The sequence below is a fragment of the Haplochromis burtoni genome, unplaced genomic scaffold, assembly GCF_018398535.1.
Source record: "Haplochromis burtoni strain Fernald_Lab_line unplaced genomic scaffold, NCSU_Asbu1 Contig_120, whole genome shotgun sequence".
Lineage (NCBI taxonomy): Eukaryota > Metazoa > Chordata > Actinopteri > Cichliformes > Cichlidae > Haplochromis > Haplochromis burtoni.
This window is the reverse complement of record NW_024582481.1, coordinates 1,356,994-1,372,096: the sequence shown is the minus strand read 5'-3', so window position 1 is coordinate 1,372,096 and position 15,103 is coordinate 1,356,994. Positions and strand designations below refer to the sequence as shown.

At 39.1% G+C, this 15,103-nt stretch overlaps 2 protein-coding genes across 2 annotated transcripts; both read left to right on the top strand.

The window, feature by feature from the left end:
- The first annotated feature begins 6 nt into the window (after positions 1–6).
- Positions 7–3,981, top strand: LOC121815033. Its single transcript, XM_042223796.1, has 7 exons — positions 7–121; positions 196–361; positions 521–616; positions 735–791; positions 1,177–1,278; positions 1,383–1,499; positions 1,607–3,981. The coding sequence occupies exons 2-7, from the start codon at positions 200–202 to the stop codon at positions 1,634–1,636; spliced, it is 564 nt and encodes a 187-aa protein (XP_042079730.1). The 5' UTR covers positions 7–121; positions 196–199; the 3' UTR covers positions 1,637–3,981.
- Positions 3,982–5,089: 1,108 nt separating this feature from the next.
- ptdss1a (phosphatidylserine synthase 1a) lies at positions 5,090–14,500 on the top strand. Its single transcript, XM_042223795.1, has 13 exons — positions 5,090–5,639; positions 6,152–6,243; positions 6,546–6,590; positions 6,670–6,794; positions 6,914–7,072; positions 7,319–7,470; positions 7,724–7,865; positions 11,241–11,353; positions 11,470–11,535; positions 11,942–12,041; positions 12,202–12,270; positions 13,295–13,361; positions 13,564–14,500. Exons 1-13 carry the CDS (start codon positions 5,458–5,460, stop codon positions 13,656–13,658), a joined length of 1,407 nt encoding a protein of 468 aa, XP_042079729.1. The 5' UTR covers positions 5,090–5,457; the 3' UTR covers positions 13,659–14,500.
- The last annotated feature ends 603 nt before the right edge of the window (positions 14,501–15,103 follow it).

The following is a 15,103-nucleotide window of genomic DNA, read 5'->3' as shown; positions in this document are numbered from 1 at the left end:
GGGGGGGATTTCAGAAACAAAGACAACTGATGCGTCAGGTCATTTCCTTGTCAAACTCAAAGAAGAGCCAAAGAAGCGAAATTCAAGTCTGAATCAACTTCAGAGGGGAAGAAGAAAAAAGGTATTGCGTGTTTTGCAGAGATCACCTCAGCAACTGCTACAAGGTGCTTAAAAGAGTTTTCATCTCGTTCACAGGAGAATGAGGAAGACATTCGTATGTGATGAATCGATGATCATCACCATTCCAATTGGAAGTCTCAGGGATCTCCGAGATGGTCAGCTGATGCCAGAGAAATTCCACTGTGTCTTCAGAGACTCCTACAAGGTCTTTGTTATTAAGGGGAAACCTACACCTATGGGAGTAAGTTTAAACTTCCTTCTAAGCGGATGGAAAGGCAGGCGCCCGTGCATTAAATAAGTGTAAAGAAATAATTTGCATTTCATCCAAATAATTCCCTGCTTGTTTATACATTATGCACACTATTTTCTGCTTATTAGTATGATTTCTCTTTTTTATCAGGCAGCTCAAGCCATCGCTGGTGTGTTTCTTTTCACACTTGGACTGGTTCAAAAAAACAGTCCAAGCGTGCTCCTCTACACTCTACCGAGTATTCTGGTAAAAACAAACAAAAATGCTTTGTTTTGGGGGGATTTAAGCAAATTGCTAAAACTTTTTGTTATTTGGAAAGAATTTTTTTCATGCTTTCAACAATTTATGTGTATTATTATTGCAGTTTGTGGTCTGTGGTATGCTGTCCTTTGCTGCAGGAAAATTTCCAAACATGCATGTGGTGAGTAATTTGATTTAAAATTAAGGTTTTGTTTTCATGTGAAATTACTTTTCATAGAAAAGAAAATTTCTGCTGATTACATACAATTTGGCATAAAAATTATGACATAACAGTGACTATTGCCTTGATCAGGGGAAAAAAATATATTATTATGCATGTATTAATTATCATTACTTCATTATGTCAGGAAACAGTTTTTATGGTTTTACACAGATGCGTTCAGTTATAGATATGTAACATTCACTTGAACCTGAACGGAGAGCTTCTTTAAAAAGTTCTTCTTTCGAACTCAGACTGTTGTCCTAAATGGGGAACACGCTAAACCCACATTGGTAGCACTGGTGCGGTTGATGCTTCTAATGAAATGTGTTTTCTAATCTTTCAGACAAAGCTGTCGTTCTCTCTGAACATTATCAGCTTCTTCTGGTCAGTTGCAGCATTTTCTCTCGCCTTGGTCTTCTTTCCTTATCATCCTACCGATGCCAAGGTAAGCTGCGGCTTACAGTCACTCTCGTTTTGTTTGGTTTGCTTTTTCTTTTTAATTCCAAGTTAAGTTGAACTACTTCGACCTGCTTTTGATTTGCTTTACAGGTGGCTCAAGGAATCAGCGTGCTGATAATGACCCTGCTGGTTGTTGAAAATTTGATAGCCATATTCTTGATCTACTGGTTGAGCAAAGCTGTGTGCAGAGAACATTTCAACACTTTGGTATGTCTTTTTTTTTTACATACTCCAAGACAGTTGTAGCAAAAACAAGATATTTTATAAATAATAATAATAATAATAATAATGATCTTCATCGTTTTTCTCTGCAGCCCACCGTACTGCTGAAACAGGGAGACTGAATTTTAGTGACAGATGGAAACCCGCGAACGACCTACATTTAACTTTCCTGTCAGTGTCATATGCTCCTCAGCATGCAACAAACAACGACTGTGAAAGCCTGTATTTGTCATGCACTGCTGCTCAAGTATAACTTGTATGTATTATTTTTCTTTTTGAATAGTCACAAGTTGCAACCCCTGTTTACTTCTGGATCATATGAAAGCAGCGGCCACATCTGTATTGAGTAAAAAAAAGGAAAAAGTGTGTTTGTAAGCTGTCTTTGATTTTTGCAAAAAGGTAAACGTACAGTAGTTGTTTTTTTAATGAGATGCAAACCATAATTCTGAACATTAATAATTTTTTAACAAGAATATTTGTGGAGAAACATAATACAGGTGTGAGCTCGGTGCCGCTGGACTCCAGTGCTTGTCATCAACTCCTAGTTTGATTTTACGTCTCTGACTTTTACGATAACACAGAGATTTTTGCTCCCCGGATCCTTGAGCAGACAAGCTGACAGAATTCCTCAAACTTTCCTGAAATTTAAACTTTCAAAAAATCTCAGTATTTGTATTTTTTGCCATTTGTAAACACTGATTTAACTGCTTGCTGTTTAATGCATTTTAGCATTATGTGTTTTTTATGGTGTTTGTGAATCAGCACATATACTTTTAAATAAACAGTTCTCTGTGTGTTTTGCTCTGTATCCTGTGTAAATGTATTACTACCCCGATACAACATGCACAAAAGAATCCGAGAAGCAAGGGTTATTTTATGTTTGCTACAAAGTAGAAAATAAGTGAAGCATGCAATGCAGTCTGTAAGATGTAATAGTTTTAATGGGAACAAATACTTTATATGTGTAAATATAATTATAATAACTGATTATTGATAGCAATTTAAAGATATATAGTGTATAAAGAAACATAAAGTAAGAACAAGGTATTTGGATATATTGTGTGTAAAGAACTTTTTATTGTTCTGCGCGATCCTAAAATCTTGTAAAAAAAATCAGCTGCCTTTGCAGCTGTTTTCTGCTGTTTATGAAAAATGACACAGACACTCGTCAGTAAAATAAAGCAACTGAGCAGATTTATTTACTTTTAAGGTGTTTGTACTTTCATCACGTATTCAGTAACTGTTGATCTTTAGGGCCGCAGATGGAGGGGCGCTTTTTGTTATTTTGTGCAGATAGTGTGAACGTTTCGAGAGGAAGTCTTTCTTTTTTTTCGCTTTCTTTTCACTGTAAAGCACTTTGGTTTTAAATGTGCTTTATAAATAAATTTTTGTGTGTTACTTGATTTTGTGTCAATATCTGCTTTGGACTTGCGCGTATTTAAGAAGGAAATAATGTGTTTTATTTTCCGCCCCACTTTCTCAGATCACAGGTAATTATTACTTTAAAAACCTAAAATGATGAAACAAAGGTCACCGAATATGACAAATAGCTTGTTTTAGAACTGATTTTAGGATTTAGTGACTTCTAAGATCTGGTATATATGTAACATAACACAGCTATATAATGGCGTGCTTGTAGTTGAGGTCCTTGGGCAGAGGACACTTATCTGATCCTGAAATGAGGTCAGCACTGTTGGCGACCTCTTTTAAATGTTTTCTTAAGATGCACATCAATCAGAACATTTCCTGGTTTCACTTGATTTCACTTGATCTTTGCTACTGTTGCGTATTTTCACTTTTATTTTAAATTGCTTTTATTGCACGGGCCCCTTTTTCTTCAACAAACTTGCTTTGCTGCTTGTGTACTGAGATAATAATCAGTCACTGTATTGCTTTACAGTAAGTTTAGACGCAATAGTATTTTCCCATGTATTGAACTTTGCAATGCAAGTTTAGAAAAGTGTGTTTTAAACACAGAGTGCATTCATACAGCACTTTTATGTATGCCTAAGTGCTTTGACTAACGTTTACATTTTGATGGAGGCATTTGGGGGAACTCAGTGTTCAGCATTGCCCAGGGATACTTTGACACATGGTGATCCACTGATGTTCTGATTGGTAGATGACCGCTCTACCACCTTAATCACAGCCGCCCATGGAATAATAATAGCTTATTTTACTGTTAGTAAATTTATGTTTGTGAGATCGGGTGTGATCTCTGGTTTGGATACAGACAAAAAAAATGAGGCCCTCCCTGTCTGTCAGCTTTGGTAGTGTTACAGTTACACTATATATTAATAATATAAAAATAACACAAAGAAACTGACTAACAAGACAAGCCTATAGAGAGTTTATAGAACTTCTCGTGGCAAAGCTAATGTGTTTGACACAACAATGCATGCAACACCGTGATTCAATCTTATAAAGCTGCTGGACAGGAAAGGCTGGAAAACAAAAGAACAACAACTAAAAACAGTCATGAAGCCAAGTTGGAGTTGGCAGAGCTGAAGATGCTTAGGGAGTGACCAGAATGAGCAGGATTTAAAATGAGTACTTCAGAGCTGAGGTTGAGCACTTTGGAGAAAAATTAGAGAGCCAAGGCTGAGATAGTTTGGACATGTGCAGAGCCGGGATATTAGCTATACTGGGCAAAGTATGCTGAAACATGGAGCTTCCAGGCAGGAGAAAAATGGGATAAAGACCACAGAGAAGATTCATCGATGTACTGAAGGAGGTCATGCTGTGACGTGACAGACGAAGAAGAATTGGATGGCAGTAGATGATGACCTTTAAAGGTAGCAGTCGAAGGAAAGAGATTGTTATACGATTAATTTAGCGGCTGCAGTATATAAAATTTATATAATCATGTCTAGACTGCTCATCTTCCATAAAGTAAATAAAAACATATCCTGATATCTAATGATTTACTTTCATACTTTAAGCACTTTTTGCACATTTCATTTAAATATTTTTACTTAGGTAAAATGTGAAAAGTATTTGTTTTAAGTGCGAGTACTTCTTTTACCTCAGATGAAAGGCTGTATAAAGCAGCGGTCCCCAAGCCCCGTGAGTCGTTTGGTACCGGGCCACGAGAGTTGAGGCTCAGGTGTGAAAAATATGGTTTTCAGGGTTTTTAAGCGTTATTTTGTTATCGTTTTTATCGTTAACTCGGTTTTCCTGGGTCTTTTCACGTGTGTTATGAATAAATCTCCTTTTTTTCGGTACCGGTACTAGTTTTATTTTGTTGTATTTATCCGCGGCACCCTAAAGGCCGGTCCGTGAAAATATTGTCGGGCATAAACCGGTCCGTGGCGCAAAAAGGGTTGGGGACCGCTGGTATAAAGGATGCCTCTGACCCCTGCAGGGAGCGGAGAGCTTTGTTTAACACGGCATGTGAAACCATAAGGGGCCACAGGGGGGAGACAAGCACGCACCAACTTAAGTCTTTAAACAAGTGACGCATCCAATTCTGAGAAAACACTCAGGAAACGCGTTCATTTTACATGCAAACGGTTGTCCGCCTGTAATTTGTGCAAGACACCAAAACCTATGCATTGCTTTATTAAGGCGTTTTTGTGTAGTCACATAATTAACTGAGAGATTTTTGAAGTCAAGAACGTGCGCAGTCACTCATGCCATAAAGTCCCTGCCTGGAAGCCATGCTAAAAACAATCAGCACACGAGCACGTGAACTCTTCCGCCTCGAGACACTCCCAGCAAGCACGCAAACCAATCAACATCAGAAGTGAACAGTTTGACTCTTAACAGTCTTTCCTCATCTCTAATTCTGCCGCTTGCTTTGCTTGCTGTACCGTTAGTAATGTAACCATTTCCACTGTGTCTGGTGTGTTTCCTGGTATTTTTCACTGGTCGAGGTGGCTCACTTTCTCATGCTGCCGTGAGGAGCTGCTGCTGCTGCTCTCCTGCCTGGCTGCGTCCAGCTATGGCGGCCGTGTATAGCGGATCCCATACCTTAAGCAAGGATGATGTGAATTACAGGATGCATTTCCGAATGATAAACGAGCAGCAGGTCGAAGATATCACAATCGAGTTTTTCTACAAGCCGCACACGATAACGCTGCTGACATGCACCGTGCTCAGTTTGATGTACTTCGCGTTCACAAGGTGAGTCGCTCACAGCTAACGCTCGCTAATGGGTTAGCTTAGCTGTGCTAGCAGGAACAGTGATGCTCAGAGAGCGCCAGGTACACTAGGAGGCTAGCTAACTATAGCGTTATCTTTGCGCACTTACAGTAATTGGGAATGGGTCACATTCTTAATCTGTGAGGTAATTAGACTTTAACCTCGTCAGATAGCAATAATCCATTAGTTATACAATGGCACCAAATAGGGGACTCTGTTTCCTGTGTTGGCATTAGCTACAACAGTGTAACTAGCAAGGGCATGACTCATAATGTTAGATTTAAAGTTTTTTTTTTTTTTGCTTTATAGGATCTCTTTATCAGCTGTTTAGAAGCTTAAAGCAATTTTAAAGAGCATCCACATCACTTTAGTTTTAAGTAGGATGTTAACCATACTTGTAAAAATGTGCCTTTTAACTTAATATAAGCAGTGATACTGAGGTTAACTGACTGTCGCTGAGATTTCAATTTTCTGTTTCCCCTCCCTGTCTGCAGAGATGATGGAAACCCTGACAATAATCTTTGGGTGGGGGTCATTCTGGTCATCTCCTTCTTCCTTGTCATCAGTGTTTTGGCATTTCCTAATGGTAAGACAGCACAATATTATTTCTGTGAAGCTCAGTCAAGTGTGTTTGCATAAAGGACCTTAATTACAGTGGCTTAGAAGGAGCTTCACACACACTTGTGTTTTATAGAACTGTAAATAACACCCTGCTTCTCACAAGAAGATCTGTAGCTAGAAAGAAAGAGGAACTTCAGTAAAGACCTTACCATTAGTGAAATAAAATGAACTGCTACCCACATGGCTATTTTCTACCCTATCTGAGAAGTCAAGAGAACTTTGTTACTACATGTCTTTCATGCAGCGTCTTAATATACCTCTCTTTAGGTCCATTCACCAGGCCACACCCAGCGATATGGCGAATAGTCTTTGGTGAGTATTTTTCACACAATCTATCTTTATTCAGATCTTTGGTTTTCCTCTACTAACATTGTGTCCTTCTGTTGCCAAGGTCTGAGTGTTCTCTACTTCCTGTTCCTGGTTTTCATCATTTTCCTCAACTGGCAGCAGGTGAAGCAGTTGATGTATTGGCTGGATCCAAACCTGCGCTATGCCAAAAGAGAGGCAGACATAATGGTGAGCGATGGAGGCTTGCAGCAAAAATCATTTTCCTGTTGATTTACATGCTCTACTTGCGGCACTATCCGAGGGATTATTAATCATTTTAATGAGGCTGCATGCACTTCTGCTTGCAGGAATACGCTGTGAACTGCCATGTCATCACCTGGGAGAGAATCCTGAGCCATTTTGACATTTTTGCATTCAGCCATTTCTGGGGATGGGGTATGAAGGCACTTCTCATTCGAAGTTATGGATTGTGCTGGACCATCAGTATTACGTGGGAACTTACTGAGGTAGAGATGCACACAGCAGATAAGGTTGCCATCGCAAGCTGTCACTTTCTCTCTGCCCGCTGGCCTTTCTTTCTTTGTTTCTTTTGATAACGGTGAAGTTTTCAGGTCATCTAAGCTGGGGATGTCAGTGGTTTATCCTGTGGAGAATTGTGGCGTTTGATTTTACATATTCCTTCAAAATATTGCAGGCTACGTGCATGTATTCTGTACACTATTCTGTTAAATGTTCTTTTTCTGTGTCCATAGCTATTCTTCATGCACCTGCTGCCTAACTTTGCTGAATGCTGGTGGGACCAAGTCATTCTTGATATTCTGCTGTGTAATGGAGGGGGAATCTGGCTTGGCATGACTGTCTGCCGCTTTTTGGAGATGAGGACCTACCACTGGGCCAGTATTAAGTATGAGTTTATGTTGTGGGATGTGTTTACAGCTATGTCTAAACTTTTATCCTCTTTTGCACTAAGTTATATTGTAGATAAGATTCATAAATTGTTTTGAAAGTAACCCCACATCTTTATCACGGGGGATTGGTTTGAATGATTCATGTGATGGTATTGCTTTCATGTAGCTTTGTCTGCTAACATTAACATAATACTTACTGAAAATCTATCTGCATGCCTTTGAAACCCTCCTTCTATGCTTTCCATCCAGGGACATCCACACCACCACAGGGAAGATCAAACGAGCCGTGTTGCAGTTCACCCCTGCAAGCTGGACCTATGTACGCTGGCTTGACCCAAAGTCTTCTCTGCAGCGAGTGACGGGCGTCTACCTGTTCATGATCATTTGGCAGGTGGGTCCGTGAGAAATCTGCTTTTGTCGTCTCATGGTGACTTAGTGATGACTAGTCAGAGATCATCCTGTGTGCTCTGCCGTCTAAGTCCTGGCTAATCTAATTGGCTGCAATCTAAAACCTGTCCCACATGTACCCACATAATGCTCAAGTGTCCTGCTGGCTGCATGTTAAAAGCTTATCCCATGAGAATGAGACAGGCTGAACTACTTGGGAGCATTTTATGAAAATGAGAAAACGATGGAGAATTTAAGTTAGCTTCATTGCTCTCCACTGGAAAGTCGAGTACAGCTGCCAAATTTTCTAGCCACAGGCTGCCAGGGTGATGAAAGCTAAAGGCTGGTGTTCCTCCACTTTTTGTGTTTGGTGATGAAACGGCACCATCCTCCATTTTCTCTCTCTCAGCCAGTTGAGAACTCTCTTGAGGCCTTAAATAGTAATTAGCAGTCTTTTAGAATTAGTTGAAGAGCTTGCGCATGGCACAGCTGTATTCCACATGGTGACAGTTGAGCTGCTCTTCACTAAATTCAGCCACACAGGCTCCTGGCCAAATGAGTGAAAAAACATTGCTGCGGGTCCTCCGCCTCATTATCTGCCAATGCGGGCTTTTACAAAGGCGCCCTCTAAATGCACTGCTGTGACTGTTGCCAAACTCTTAAGTGTGACTTGCATTGGGAGAGAATTTTTTTATGGTGTCCTTAATTCAACCCAAAATTAGTTCAGTAAATGTTACATTTTTCTGAAATGAGTAAGCAGTGCAATTGCTATAAATATTCTCCCACCAGCGTGACCAGATTCCTGTTTTGATGTGGGACTGTGCAGCGTTTTTATTACTTGTCCCACATCTTCAGATAGTGTCCCACAGTTTGACTACTTCTGCAGGACATGCACTTTTCCATTGTCTGGTTTTTACCCCGTGGATACAAAGGGAAGGCTTTTTACTATATTCACAAGATATATTTAGTTTTTGTGGGGGTTTTGCTGAAAAATGTTTTTCAGTTTTGCGTGGGTGGTTTAATACAAAGTGAAGTGAGGCAATATATGGGTATTTTTGGATTAAAAAATAGCCAAAATTGTCAGATATGGCTCAAAAAAGTATGCCAATTTATGGACACATACAGCCCGAAATAAAAAAAAAAAAGTGTTAAGAGAAATAAAGTTAACAGAGAAATAAAATTGAAGGTGTTCAGATTACCTCTCAGTACTGTTGCTGTTTTCCCACTTTATTCCCCACACAGACACAGTGTTTGCCTCACATTTAGTTTGTTGTGATGTGGTCCTCCCACCTACAACAAAAAACCGTGGATGATATTGTTTGTCTGAATAATTACCTGAACAATGATAAAATATACAGTGATCTATTTTATTAAATCAGAGCTTTACAGCTTACTATATTTTTCCTGCACGGTTGTTGTACAGGCTGGATGTGAACCCATTCAGTCAACTTAACAACAGTACATAGCTGATCTATAAACAAATACAGCATACATTTGATTAATACAAATTTTAATTATGTGCTTATTCTAATGTGGCATACACATGTGAGAGAAATGTTAGATCCTTAAAAAACCTGGTGGAACAACAAGTGAACCTCATGAGAGTAAATGTAGTTTGATGACACTGAACAGACTGCAGAGGTCTAAAGGGCTAATTGTATTAGATCTAATTAACATATATCAGCAACATTTCTGTATTCACAGCCAAGTCCTTCTCATATTATCTGCTTGATTTTAAAAATGCTAAAATATGATGGGAAAAGTTGAACTGCAAGTTTTCCTGGCTGCCTTTGCATCCTTTAAATTATATTTTATAATACAGTATGTTAATATTAAAAAGGGTAATGCAGTTCTGTTTATAACTAGTAGTACATGCTAATATATTTTTTTTGTCTTAAGACCACATTTGCCTTCAGATGTGCCTTAATTATTCATGTACAGATTCAAAAAGGTGCTGAAACATTCCTGAGATTTAGGTCCATATCAACATGACAGCCTCACACAGTTGATGCAGATTTATCAGCTGCACATTCATGATGTGAATCTTACATTAAGCACATCCCAAAGGCGCTCTCTTGGATTGAGATCTGGTGGCAGTGGAGGCCATTTGAGTACACAGTGAGTTAGGGCTGTTCGATATAACGATATATATCGGATCATGATATAAAAACGTCTATAGTTTCACTTTACGCTATCGCTTGTTTCGTGGTGTTGCAAAATAAACTGTTTACGGCAATATTTTTTCATCGTTCTGATGGTCACTGTAGTGGCTATATTAATTTCTTAAAGTTCTCTCTTTCTCTTATATTTAATATAACCACACTACAGACGGACAAGCGCCTGTTTTTATGCGTTGTCGTTAGCAACAGCGACGGTAACACCTTCGCATGTCCGCTTGTTTATGTTCCACATACACCTTTCACAATAAAGCTCAAGATCCTGTTGAGACTTTTCAAAATAAACTGAATCACGTGAAAGAGCAGAGTGTTTACGGATGAGAAGTAAAAAAGAGCCGCCAGGTGCTAAAAAATAAACCTTAGACTCAAACGTTAGAACAGGCTTTTCCCCGCAGCACGCCGTGTAATAAATACAAAGAAAACGGCGGCCTTTACAACTTATGTCTAAAAATGTATAGTTTCATGCATCGGTTAAAACACTCGACTCCGGGTAAAGGACGCGCAGCTGGAAACACTTCACGCAAGTCGAGCTGCCCGAGATTCACAGAATTTACAGAAAATGTTACATTTTTGTGATTTATATCGTTATCGGGACGATAGAATTCTTATATCGGGATATGAGATTTTGGTCATATCGCACAGACCTACAGTGAGTGAATGAGTGAACTCATTTTCGAGTTCAAGAAACCAGTTTGTGAAGTTTATCTGAGGTGTGCTACATGGTGAGTTATCTTATGTCAATATTCCCAACACCATTACATCACCAGCAACCTGAGCTGTTTATATAAGAGAGATTGGATCCATGCTTTGGTGTCAGAAATCATGTTTCATCAGACCAGGCTATGTTTTTCCAAACTTCTGTTTTTCAAGATTGATGAACTTATGCAAATTGTAGCCTCAGTTTCCTATTTTTAGCTGTTAGGAGTGTCACCCGCTGTGGTCTTCTGCTGAGGTAGCACATCTGCTTTAAGGTTCCATCTAACTTCAGCGGGTGGTTGATTAAATACTTGCGTTATGCACAAGTGCAACAGGTGTACCCAACAAAGTGGCCGGCTAGAGTATATTATAGAGTTTTGTGAGTTTAAGTTTAAAGTTTCAGTATGGTAAAATGAATAGAAATGTCCTACTGTCTGAATAATTGTAAACAATGCTATACTTGCTTTTGTTTTTAACTATAGTTCTTTTTATCATTTTTTTCACAGCTTACTGAGTTGAACACATTCTTCCTTAAGCACATTTTCGTCTTTCCTGCAAGCCATGCTCTTAGCTGGTGTCGAATCCTGTTCATCGGTATCATCACAGCTCCAACAGTAAGGTATATCATTTCATGCATTTACCCTCATTATGTGGCAGGTGGGTAAAAGGAAACAGAGACACAGACTAGAAGTTCCAGTGAAATTTGCTAAAAATTTGCTTTGTTTTTTCCTTTAGGCAGTATTATGCATACCTAACAGACACACAGTGCAAGAGAGTTGGGACCCAGTGTTGGGTATTTGGGTAAGTAACTTGATTTTAAAGATTGTTAATAATAAGCCTGCTTAACATCTTGTATTCCTATGAACATGTAGTGCTGTGTACACATAGCCATGGGCAGTGACAGCAGCTCAAGGAGGAGATGTTACCTGAGCTACCAGAGATTATGAACAGTGGTATTCATGCAGGCATTTCACTGCCTCACTCAAGGACTAAGCTGTCAAACAGCTGACCTACATCAGGAATATTTTTATCCAAAAAAGTTCAAATGTGTAGGTCAGTGACCCAAGCACTGCTCTCAGATAAAAGCCCAAAACTGACATGTTTGATTTGGATGTTATTTTTAGGTTTGGATTTCTCTCCTTTTTGCTACCAGTGAGTTAAACTACTGAACTATGTGTTTGTTTTGCCCCCTCCCTCTCATTCACAGGGCAATAGCCTTTCTGGAGGCTTTGGCATGCATTAAGTTTGGGCAGGACTTGTTCTCAAAAACACAGATCCTCTATGTGATCCTCTGGCTGTTGTGTTTGGTAAGGTCTATCGTGCACTGAAATGCGTATAATTTATTTTATACATATATCTTTGTTTTTTAATATGAATATTCTAACATATGATGAATGCTGCAAGTAATTTTTTACACATTTTCCATGAATCATTTTACAGTTTCTGTTCCCTTCATTCTGTTTTTAGGCCTTCATTACATTCCTGTGCCTGTATGGAATGGTATGGTACGCAGAAACATATGGTCCAAGGGAAAAGGTATGTTTATTGCTTCAGCTTTCATGAGTTTTTCCATTTAACTGCTTTAGACCTTGAAGCATTTACAAAGAATTTAAGGCCTTAGTCACACAGGCCTACAGACCAGTCGACAATCCCCTGGCAGCCTCTGGAAACTAGTGTAGTCCCTGCACCAAAAACTTACCAAGACGAACTATTCACAGAGCAGTAGTGGAACTTGAAGAGCAGTGCAACAAGAAACTGAGAACAATCCCCCTCAAAGTGAAAGCTGTGCTTTACCACTGCAACCAAAACATTTCAAATGAGACAACTTTTACTCTGAAGGTGTCACACTTTCAAAGTAAAAGTATCCCTGCTCAGCTGATAGCTAGTAAGTGTTAAGAGGCTATCGGTGCAGCACCGTATATGACCATTTTCAACCAGCGACCACTAGCAACACCTTGCCAACCGGTCTCACAGAAAATATAGTTTTCTTAGTGACCTGTGGTTGCCAGGAGTCTGAAGTTTTTCAGATCTGTTGAGGACAGGAATGATCGGAATTAGGAAAAACAATGTGAATATCCATAAAAGCACTTAAAACGTGCAAATTGGAGTTAATTTCAATCCCAACTTGTTTCTTTATTCTCAGTCTTTCTAACAAATACACGGTTTGGTTGGCCATACCCCACACCCACAATCATTAACAATATAAAAAACTTTACTCACATATAGATCAGTGCAATAGCATCAGGCATCACACTTCAGTGCCTTTCTGTAAACTCTTGTTACGTCTAAATAAAGCTACAACAAACTGACATCTGTGCCTGAATGGCAAAAGGCCAAATGTCCTGGGTGAAGCCAACCATGCTTAATGCTCTGTAGCTAAATAATCATCAAAGATCATTAGTAAATATTAACATTCAAGGTTTTCCTTGTAGGGGTTGTTATCGGGTTGTTTACAGAGAAAGCTGTACGGAGTCAGTTAGCCGTGATGCATGTACAGTATGGTCTCTGTCCAGTTACAGGTATGTGTGTGTCATGTGTCTTAAACCTTTTCTCCCCTCAGAGCCTCTCAGAATGTGAAGACAGTAATTTTGCAGAGTTTGCTGACCATGTGTATGAGGGATTTAAAGGTACACTGACTTCACTGTAATTCATCCAGCACACCACATTAAAAAATGCATACCAGTATTCAGTTGCTGTCTTGTAAATGGGTGACCTCTAGTGTTTATTATCGTGCTTTACATATGCATACTCATACATGTATGAGAAGAAACACAGTGCAGTTACATCTCTTTATGGGTTCATTTGAAATATGTGAGCTTCATGTTTCAGGAGAAACTGATGTAGACGGTGACAGCCCTAAAGCCAGACAGAGAAAGAAGGACTCAGGAAAGACCAAATCCATCAACGGCCTCGACAGCCAGTAGGAGTTGGAGGCGGAGGCTGTTGGGTAACCCAAAGTGTGAAAGATTACAGATGGAGAAGAGGGTAAAGCTACGACCACTTCCTGATGTAACCGAAGCCTAGAAAGCCACCCACCTACAGTAGATGGAGTGCAGACAGCAGAAGTGGAAAAACAGGTCCATGCAGTGTTATTAGGAGTGCACAGTGGCTCAGACTACAGAGATACACACGTTGGTGTGTGCTGTAGTCATAAAAGCTCCTAAACCACTGATCACTTTTTTTTGTGTTTGCTTTTTGGATGAAAGAGTGGGAGAATTTTATTTTGTGCGAGTGTGTGAGAGAAAGGTGTGGCAACAAAAACTGCCATTTCTAAATATAATTGCATGATCATTGTAGCTAGTGAGCTATAATTCAGTTATCCTATGAAGCAGTATCATTAAAGGCTAATGTACAATTGACTGGTTTATATCAACTCTGGTATCAAACCCATTTCAATGTTAAAAGCCATTATGTAGAATTTATCACTTAGTGGAGCGTCTATGTTTATAGCACAAAAGAAGCTAAAGCATTTTTATATAAATGTCTGTCACTGATTATCTATTTACATCATAGATGTTCACTATTTTATGTTTTTTAACTTGAATGTGGGCAGGAGTTCAATACCAGACAGCTTTAGCGTGGTAGGATCACCGGCTTGGGTCTGCGTTTGGCCTGTAATGAAGCAAAGCACACAGTTTAAGCACTTTGCAGAAAGTTTATTGAAAATACTGTACATTAAGTAATGTTCGAGTATTTTGTGAATCATTGTGACCTTGAGTGATTTTACTCTCCTTGTCCTCCTGTGGCTGCTAATTTTTTTTCTTTTCTTTTCTTTTCTTTTCTTTTCTTCTTTTTTTTTTTTTAACTAATAAGAGAAGCTAATTATTCAAATTACTGCATGTGTATTGTCAGTTTTTCTGTCTGTGTCTGGATTGACCTTGTTGCGTATATTGCATTTGCATGGCTGACTCCAATCAAAACAAGTGTTGTAGTAGGAAACCGTTACAAGAGTCTTTGTATTCACCACACAGCAAGATGCCAGTATTGTTATGTGAACCTTTTTCACTGTCGTGGTAACATTTTAATTCACCCCTTGTGCCTGTTTGCATGTTTGTTTTGTTTTTTTAACTCCTATCTTCTTTCAGTTTCTATTAAGACTGATTTTTTTGTGTGTCTTTGATTCTTCTGGCCTTGAGTATTTTATTTGAAGGTTATATTTCCATTTCATGTGTCAGTATCATCTCAGTACAGATATACTATCCCTCATAATCCTTGACAATCCAGACACTGACCTCTCTGGAACAGACCTGGCTCCCGTGCTACATAAAGTAGACACTAAATAGGACCTCGTCTGTGGATTTAGATGTCATTTGCCAAAAACAATTCTGCTGAAAACGACCTGTGCTGTTCTTTTCCACTGTGAAATGTA